The sequence below is a fragment of the Salminus brasiliensis genome, chromosome 9 (genome assembly GCF_030463535.1).
Source record: "Salminus brasiliensis chromosome 9, fSalBra1.hap2, whole genome shotgun sequence".
Classification (NCBI taxonomy): Eukaryota; Metazoa; Chordata; class Actinopteri; order Characiformes; family Bryconidae; genus Salminus; species Salminus brasiliensis.
The window spans coordinates 22,781,776-22,791,745 of NC_132886.1; the positions used below are offsets into that span (position 1 = coordinate 22,781,776).

Below are 9,970 nucleotides of genomic sequence, written 5' to 3' on the forward strand. Positions count from 1 at the left end.
GAAGTACAGTATTTGTGTACTTCATCCACCACTGGAGCTAGTTCAGTCCAGTCCACCAATGCAGGCACTTATTGCCAGTTTATAATGAATTCTTCTAGTATTTGAAGAATATATATGTCTTGATGCACTTTCTGGAATTCAGCCAAAGTATATTCAGATCCTATTCAGGTGTGAAACACATATTAATGCAAAATGATACAGCATTAAAAAAGTGAAACTGTTCAACTGTCAGTTTAACTTATCAATACATTCAATAAGCCTGACAACAGTATCTCATTAGGTTGAATGAATGAAAGCTCCTCTAGCCAAAAAATGATTGCTACAAAAGAGCATTTGTTGGTGGAAGATGAGTAGATCAGCTATTTAAGCATCTTTCTGTCCTGCTTACATGTTAATGGTTTCTCGTCCTCTGGCACAGGGCACTGGCTTCCTGCTGGATGTTTTTGCCGCTGCTTTGGTGTCTTGGGCGGACCACTCCATGCCTCTCCTCATTGGCGTCCGAGCCCAGTGGTTTCCATGGAAACAGTCTCCACTCGAGTACCCAGACTTGCCCCATGGCCTCTATGTGAACACTGTTAGCACTGATGAGTCAGTTAAACAGTGTGTGTTGGCAATGCCATACACTCTGAAGCATCTGCTGGCTAAAGAACCGTGGAAGTCCCAGTCACAGAAGGTAGGGTTTACTCTCATAGCAGAGATTGTAATGGGTTGTTTCTTACCAGAGAATACTGCTTACTTCACAACATTTCTGACTTGAGTAGAGCTGCACAATTCTTTCCAGTACTGCAATATGCAAACAAGACCCAAACAAGGCTTTTGCTGTAAATAATATTGTTTATTGCTTTTTTAATTCTTATTTATATTGTGTATATAGTGTAAATTATTTATCTAAATTTTTGTAACTGAGTGTCTTGCTATCCCTTTCTGCTGTCACGCTGTGAATTTCCCCACTGCGGGACTAATAAAGGACTATCTTATCTTATCTTATAATTAGTTGGGGCAGGCAGTGTTTGTACTATAGACAGCTTGACAAATTGCAGTCCCGTCTGACTGTTACTGCAGGTGTTTTTTGGAATGGAGCATGCTATAAGATGGTCATATCGTTGCTGTCACATTAAAACTTTTTATGTCCAAAATGACAACATTTACTTTACAGGAGAAGTAAAAGGTCTTATTAACTTTTAATGGAAGTCAATGTAAACAGTCAATATGGAGAATTTCTATTGGTCTGTTCAACATGAAATTTTAACAGGCACAGTTACAAAAACAAACAAATTCTTAGCAAGGGGCTGAAAAAAGATCATGTACAAATAAACGATGTTACATAAAATCACACAAATGAACATCAAGGGGAAAAATATGACGGCCATGTATGATGTGGACCCCTAACTGAGTTTATTCCCTGTTCTGTGTTGCAAGCCCTTATACCAATGCTATTGAAATGGAAAAATAAGTGCAATATAAAAACTTCCATCTTTGCTTTTTTTCTCAGTTCATTGACTGGCTCTTCAGCATTACAGAAGCACCAAAGGACACTTTATCACAGACAGCCATCTCCACAGCCAGAGGTGAGACTCTTAAATACTAAAAAAAGCTTTGTGGTACAAGAGCCTCAAACATTTAACCCGTTTTAATGAAGTCTGTAAAACAAGGCTTGCCATCTCAAGACATTTGAGCAGTAAAGTCCTACTCAGGACCATGTGTCTCGTGTTGTGAACCCTAAAGCTAATTTAGAGAGACCCACACAAAACTTCAAGTTTCACACGTTATGTATTTACATGTGGCCCGTGTCTCTCTTCCTCATCTTCTCATCTTGTCTACCCTTTCCTTCTTAGCTGCCTTACTGGCATTGAAATCCACCCCGGAGTTCAAGAAGAAGACCGTGTGGACCAGAGCATATGGCTGGTGATGCTGGTCACTGCTCGTTTTGCCTCGCATATTAAAACTCTCATTTTTGTTACAAAGTTTGTGGATTGTAGGCTTAAGCGGACTCTTGGAATGTACTTTGACAGTGCGAGAAGAAAGTACTTATGTTGTACATCATGCAGAGAAATGCTTTGCACATCTTTCTTGATTGAGACTACCAGTCACACAATCACAGGTGCTATCACACACTGTGGTGAAGTTGTTTACAAGTTATGACCATTAATGTCTTGAACCACACTTATGTGCTATTCACTGATGTGCTGTACAGTGAAATACCACAGCCCTTCACCGTCATTCTGAAACACATAGTCTAACTAGAAGTACTCTGTTACACAAGTTCATTGAGGTATTATAAGATTCTAATAACAGGCTTACATCCTTGATTAAGGTCAAGAAAGTACATGGTCGGTGTGTTAAAGCATATATGCACAAACAAAACGGCAACATTTCCTTGCAGATACATTTAATTAAACATTTAATCTGTTACATGGAAATGTGCGATATTAAATCCATAGATTTCTCTGATAACTATCCATTCTACTTTTGTTTACATTTTACATGTGCCATACACATACAGTCTTAATTACCATGGAAAATCGAAAATGATAATGAGTACCAGAGTGCATTGTTTGTTTTCGCAAGTAAACATGAGGGCTTCTTCACTTAGCTTATCTTCATCATCTTATTCCAGCTCTCCAGAGTCTGTCTCCTTTCCTCCAGTAAGATTCGTACCGTCATGCCAGAGCCTTCAAAACACAAAATAAAAGCATTCAGTCGTGGCTTGCAAGCTAATCCTGGCCTAATCCTTGTGCAGTGGAACTGCCTGTTCCTTGTTCATAGGACAGTACATTCTTGAATGTTGAATTGTTGGTGCATTTGTTCACTGGTATTGAAACTGTTTGTGTCTCACCTGCTGCCAACAGAGGAAGGTAAGCCATTAGCAGATATGGAAAATGTACATAGACAGAAACAGGTGTTTGAAGCTGGACCGAATATGTCCCCTGTGACTCATAGTAAGGCAGTGCCATCAAAATACTGACTCCTGAGAAAGGCAGAAATACAAGAATGTGTAGTAAGAGGATATTGCAGTGGACGGTAGTCTTCAGTTTCATAATAATAACGCAAACCACTACAGCTTTGGGCAAAAGTGAGGGCACACTGGTGTGGAAAACATACTTATATTTGACAAAAATATATATATTATTTGATGTTTTTTTTTTTTTTCAAAAATAACAAATTTTTCATACAACTGTTTATTGTGCAGCTGCTGTGTAATGAAAAAAACATGCTTCTCCTAGAATGCAACCAATACAAGACTGTATATTTAGTGTCTTTTTTTTTATACTTTAGACAGTTTGGAAATACCACAGCTGAAGCTATCAGGCCGTTGGCTCTGATACAGATGGAATGCTCTGTTATCAAGACATTTCCTGATGCCCCTCCACCCGTCATCCACGCCGACCAACTCTCTAACACTGGCATATTTGCTTTCTCACTTCCTGCTCTCTGTTTCCTAACCATGTGGGCTATTTGTAGCCCTTATGACCCTTTTAGACAGGCTTAAACAATGGCCTGCTCTCTGTTTATACCTCTGCAAAGTTATCCATCATGGCTGTGCAAATGTTTATTCTTAAACCCAGCTGGTGATTTCCTTGTAATGAATTCCCCTGACCTAATCGTACAGATCAGATACTGCATTATAATGTCTAGTGTTATAGAAGTGTCGAAATTAAATATGGCAAATAGGTTCTTGTAGATTAGCCATCAACTGATCTGTCCATGCTCTGTCCTTTTCAAGTTGCCAAATTGAACAAGCTTCACTGAAATTTTGGCAAGATCCTGTTCAACCTGATGAGAAACTCAGTTTTGCACAGATTAGGTGTAGAGTTCTTGTGGTGTAATTAATCAAAAAGCTGCACTGCATAGCATGGCCTTGTTTTTAGCACTGTTGCAGGAACACTTTTTTGTTTTTTAAAATGATTAGGCTTAACTGCTAGTGTTGCTGGTCTTCTTGTTGTGGTGTGCAGTTTGCTAGCTGAACAGATTGTAGCTTGAGACCGGCTGGTTTATCCTTCTGCCTCGCCAAGTCTGAACTTTTTTTGCGTGGACACTGGCACAGGAAAAGCCACGGTCACAAAGTCTGGTCTACATGGCAGCTCTTGTTTTCCGATATCTAGCGGAAGCCGATGGCGATGTGCTGCTCTCCAGTTTTACAACATTAAACTCCATTTTCATCTTTAATAAGCAGGTCCACTAATCCACTAATATTAGCATTTCTATGTTTTTAAGTGATAATTACTTAAATTTAGTTTATAACACTGGTGTCTTGGGCCATCTGTGTATTCCTGCCGTTCTGGGATATGTCTGACCAGAGATGTTATAAATGAGGAGACTGGTCACTTTTTGAAATAGGAATGGGAGTTCACATAACGCTCATCTAATTACGGATAAAGTCACACCCTTCAGGTAAAAAAGAGCCAATCAGCTTGTTGGTTACGCCAGACTTGCGTGCCTGAAAATAACTTACAAACCTTACCCACAAGAACTTTTTCGTCTAAACAACCTATTCGCTGCACTGCATTATGGTATACATTGGAAATTCTAGTGTACAGACAATGTTTTGCAACGTGTTATAGGTGTTCAATAGAGAAAGAAATGGCTGACACACTATATAATATACTATTTCCATAACGGTGAGCGATTCGGAACTTGAGTCTGTCTAGATCATTAAAAAATGCTCTGTTACCATTTTTATTCTTGGTTCATGGGCATCACCATGTTGAAGTGACCTCATGTAATTATGAGTTGGATGGCTGCTCAAATGTGGTTATTGTACTTTCCAGTCCCTACTTGTTGAATGCAGCATAAGTTAACATTAGGCTAGTGGCAAAATCTGTTCATTTTTAACCTGCTTAATTTCAATTAGCACAGCATTTGAAACCAGACGCTGTGAGACTAATTTCAATAATAAACATTTCTCTTTAGGTTGAATGGATTTTTGCTGGATTTTGCATTTTATATGGGTTTGTCCAACCTCATTGTTGCTAGAACAATTACAATTCTAATGGGCAGTAAGTATGGCACATTATGTACTGCATGTTTTGTTACCATTGCTCATGTACCTTCTGCAATCACACACAGTATGTAGACTGGGATGAAGACAGTGTGGCGTACCCACAGCATATTGAACGTTGGAGTGCTGATGAGGCGCAGCAGCTTGTATGGGTATCTATGAGACAGAACACAGTCTTAAATGGGAAAAACTGTTTCCCTCACTTTTTAGAAATAGGAATATTTTGTAATGAATGGCTTTTAGACAGTTTTCTTTCTTGGAAGTTATATATATATATACATAAACATACTGGAAACCTGCAGTGTGTTTAGTTCTAAAGGAATAAAAATGGAGTAGGAGTATAAGTTTTGGTACATAAACTGCATTAGTGGACCTCGAGGGGGAAATTAAAATATATTTTATGGGCTCTTTAATGAAGACCTTGCGTCTAGTTAATGTGTGCAAGCAGAGGATACACACCTTAACAGATCCAGCATATTCCACAGATAAAACAGCACACACACTATTGTTTGACTCTGAAACTCCTCTTGGCTGATGATCAGGAATAATAGGAAATTTCTCTCCATCACCTAGCAAGGAAATGGAGATTTCAAAAAAGGTCTGGGCTGCATGCATAAAGATTTTTATTATTAAGAAGAAAAGGAATGTGTGGTACAGGGTTAATGCTGAACCAAGTAAAAGCTTCCACTTCCACAGCCTGTGCTGGTAACAGAAGCCTGTTATTCTGATAAATGTGTGGAAAATAAGAAAGTTAACTAAGATCTGGCCCTGTGGTCTGAGGATCTCCTAAAATGAACACCATACTATGTAGTACTGTTGCCATAGTAACTCAGTTAACCGCCACAGGCCTACTTCCATTCCCACAAAGACACTTCTATTATCGCAAGCCAACGTCAGCGTTACCTGGACAAATCGAGAGAGGAGTCTGCTCTCTTCAAGCCCGTCTGCTATGTGGAAAAGCTCCAGTATTGATAAAAGCTGGCACCCACACATCACCACTCCCACAAAGTAGAATGTGCCAGCTAAAGCATCTGAAAGCAGAGAATCGAGAATATTACAAGCAGGGCAGACTGTTTGAAATACTGTCTGTAATGTCTGTTACTGTGAACGGTTAGGTGAGTAGAAGAAGATGAACTGATCTTCAAAAGACAAGGCTGAAGCATTACGTTCAACATTTTAAGATACACATATATTTTTTTTTTTTTACTTTAGATTGTTAGGGCTATGGTTCGTGCACAGCCATCAGTAAGAAAATCCAGGTGATGCTTTTTACATACACTGACTCCAGTCCTTTTTCCCAACAATCAGCAGCCACAGTCTCCTCTAAGCAGCGGCCTAGTACTCTGACAATGAAGAAAAAAAAAATTGATGCCCACAAAGGAGGAGAAGCCTATAAGATTGAAGTGTTTTCAGGTAGCTGTTTTTTTTCTGTAATGTCTGTAATGTAAAGTAAGAAATTGTAGTTAACAGGAATGGTGAGGACCAAGAAAACATTTAAGGAATCCTAAAAGTCTGCTTGTAGGAGTGCTTTAACGGCAAGACCCTGTTTAACTGCGGAATACTTTCCAGAAGATTAGTAACTCTGGAAACTGAAGTGGCGATGCACTGTTCTTCTGTGCAGTGGCACCTGTGCAAACATGACCTTCATAGAAGAAGACAGGAACTTCTGAACAAGTCTGATGCATTTTGTAAACAAATCCAGTGCACTGATGACATTTTGGCTGCAATGACTGAAGCTGTGTTTGGAGAGAAAAAAGGGTGCTACATTTCATAAAAAAAAACTTAGCATTCTTGTGGTCTTGTCTTGTGTTGCAGCCAGTGGCACAGGAAACGTTTCAATGGTAGAAAACTGTTTCAATGAAATACCAGTCAATTCTGAATGCAAACCTCACCCTGTCTGAATAAAAAAGCTGAAGGTGAAAAGAAGACAGGATAATAGTCCTAAAGACACCTTGAAATCCACAATGGACTACCTGAAGTAGTGCGAGGTGAAGGTTTTGCTGTGTATCTCAATGCCCTTGACCTTAACATCATCGAAAATATGGCCCTTTTCCTATTTGTTATTATTATTTGTTGTTTGTTATTATTTTAATGCTGTTGCATAAAAAATATGAAAGAAATGGGTCATCTTTGCCTTTTGAAAATCAGGTCCACTTATTGCTTAGCTATTCACCCTTTTTCCACGATACTGAATGCAGATTATTAGCAATGTCAGGAGTAGTAAAAAGCTGTGGTATTGAGACAGAAGTAGTCTGTGAGGAACGAAGCATGATGCATGCAAGGCTCCTGGCAGCTGTCTGTTAGTCTGTCAGTTTCCTCAGCAAACACTGCTAAACTGCATTAAAACATAATGCAGCTCCTTTTCGTTTTTTCTAAAGGGCATGTTTGCACAACCATCAGCCGCCACGTTTAGCTGATTTCGCATAAACGCCAACCACAGGCTGCCGAAAGCTAAACAGCTCTTGTACTCCTCCTTCACAGTATTTATTTAGGGTGGAGAGCTGAAAGCTGTTGCTTACCGCAGCCGAATGAGAGAAATCTGGCAGACATGTTTGTAAAGATCCATGTGTGTCCACAGAACTGTAGCAAATAGTACAAGAACAGATAGGCCAGCCCAATACTGCTCCTGATGAAACACAACAAGGAATAATAGAAATTTTAGCTTCTGGACACTATTTATTTTGTAAGTATGTTAAATGTGTGCTTCTAAAATAAGCCATCAGCTTATACCCTGATCAGCCATAATATTAGTACCTAATACTGAGTAGGTCCCCCTGTTGCAGCCACAATAGATCTGACCATTTGAGAGATGGACTCCTCAAGATGTTAGCAGCAGATCCTTTGGGTCCTGTAAGTTGTGAGGTGGGGCTTCCATGAGCATCAGTAAGCCTTAGATGCCCATGACCCTGTTGCTGGTTGTTTAAGCGGTGTTCTGACCCAGTTGTTTAGCCATCAAAATTTGACCCTTGTTAAACGTGGCTCAGATCCTTGTGCTTGACCAATATCACTGCTTTGAACACATCACCTTTAAGAGCTGACGGTTCCCCTGCTGCCTAACATGTAAAATCCCACCCCCTGACAGGAATCACTGTAGATAAAGATAATCTGTTTTTAGTGTCAGTTGTCAGTGGTACTAATGTTATGGCTGATTGGTGTACATGGCTTAGAACTGTACAAATACAAAATCTAAATGTTTTATGCTGCAAATCAGAATAGAATTGCTGATTAATTGCTGTTTTGCTGATTAGTGTTTATTTAAATGAGTCAGGGGTCTGTATCTATGTTGACACTTTTAACTTTGTAACAGTCAAGCTAAAAAATATGTTCAGTGAATATCTTAAAATGCTCATTAATGATTAATTAAAGATAAAGATAATGCGATTATGATTATTATTATTACTAATATTACGTGATTTATCATTATTGTGATATATTATGTTTCTCTGCAACGGGGAATATTTAGTGCAGGACTGTGAGTGAAAGCTGACTAAAAACATTATACTCTACTGGATCTTTATCCTAACCGTAATGCTAATCATGACAGTATTATGATTTGCCAAACTGTCCACCTGTAATCAACATCATGGGAAAGTATGTTTTGGAAACAACACATTGACCTATTTCATTTAACCATAAAAAACAACAATTAAATATCTTAATAATTATTAACCATAATTTATAGTAGTTACAGAATAATTCGTAGTGGTAATGGAATCATTCACACACTGTATGGAAAAAACACACTTCTGAAATGAAGGGTATTTAAAGAGTTTATCCTGCTTTTTTGTTGGAGTAACTGACTCTACTGTCCAGGGACGACTTTCTACTAGATTTTGAAACATTGCTGTGAGGATTTGATTGCATTCAGTGACAAGAGCACTAATGACTCCCCAAATCATCCCAAAAGTACTGGAGCATCATCACCAAAGGACACAGTTGCACTACTGCTCCACAGCTCAATACTGGGGGGCTTTATTACACCCCTCTAGGTCACGCTTGGCATTAGGCAATGGTGCCGATAGGTTCATGTTTATCTGCTCCAGAGAGTCCTATACTTTTGGCAAAACTTCTCCACAAGTCTGCATGCATTCATTAGAAGGGGTGTCCACACACATTTGGACAGCTAGTGCAGTACTTACTGGATTAAGAGAGGAACTGAGTGAGAGGAATTACCGACCCGAGTTAACGAGGCAGCGGTTTCCTCAGCTCTGCTGAAAGAGTCACACCCTCAGCTCCTGCTCGGCTGTGGATGAAGGTAGCACTAACCTACAGCCACAGCTCAGCTCAGCTCCACCTAAACAAACCCTGAATCACCGCGACAGCCGCTCGCCGTCTGTCTGTCTGTCTGTCTGTCTGTCTGCGCCGCGTCTTACCTCAAATCCCTCGCTCCTTGGTGGAGGCTGTGCTCAGTATCCAACATTTCTGAAGAAAACATCGAGTCTGACTTCTCCCCCCAGATTCTCCCGCTGACGTCAGAAGGGCAGGGCCGGCGGTGGGCTTTCCCAAAGTTCATGACCGATAGGGCTGGAGGCTGTGAGAGCCCGGATAGCGGACAGGGGGAGCAGTCTGCTGCGGATGGTTTTCAAGGATGATTACATGAAGGTCTTATGCAAAAGTTTGAGTATTCATAATGAATTGGAAAGTAGAAAACACAGCCGCTGTGGTTGGTGTGGCGCAACAGATAACACCACCACCTGCCATTGCGTTACAATAACAGCATGTGGGAGACCAGGGTTCAATTCCCGGTCTGGGTGACTATGCTGCACTACCCCAATAGGAGTCCTTGGGCAAGACTCCTAACACTACATTGGCCCACCTCTGTAATACGAGTTACCTTGTAGGTCGCTCTGGATAAGAGCGTCTGCTAAATGCCATAAATGTAAATGTAGTCCATAACTTCCACCATTTAATAAAATGTACAAATCTAAATCATCATTATGGCCTGTGCAGTTACTCCCCCTTTGGCAGAAA

General features: G+C 40.0%; 2 protein-coding genes across 3 annotated transcripts in view; one reads left to right on the forward strand and one right to left on the reverse strand.

Moving 5' to 3' along the window:
- focad (focadhesin) overlaps positions 1 to 3,853 on the forward strand; it is a 73,764-nt gene extending 69,911 nt beyond the window's left edge. For both annotated transcript variants that reach the window (XM_072687853.1, XM_072687852.1), the window contains exons 42-44: positions 419 to 673; positions 1,493 to 1,568; positions 1,836 to 3,853. In XM_072687853.1, coding sequence (XP_072543954.1) covers positions 419 to 673; positions 1,493 to 1,568; positions 1,836 to 1,909 — 405 coding nt within the window. In that variant the 3' untranslated portion in view covers positions 1,910 to 3,853. The remainder of the gene's footprint in view (positions 1 to 418; positions 674 to 1,492; positions 1,569 to 1,835) is intronic.
- On the reverse strand, positions 815 to 9,560 carry hacd4 (3-hydroxyacyl-CoA dehydratase 4). Its single transcript, XM_072687859.1, has 7 exons — positions 9,373 to 9,560; positions 7,519 to 7,625; positions 5,903 to 6,030; positions 5,459 to 5,568; positions 5,049 to 5,155; positions 2,837 to 2,968; positions 815 to 2,672 (listed from the first exon to the last, which is right to left on the reverse strand). The coding sequence occupies exons 1-7, from the start codon at positions 9,510 to 9,512 to the stop codon at positions 2,590 to 2,592; spliced, it is 807 nt and encodes a 268-aa protein (XP_072543960.1). The 5' UTR covers positions 9,513 to 9,560; the 3' UTR covers positions 815 to 2,589.
- Positions 9,561 to 9,970: the final 410 nt, after the last annotated feature.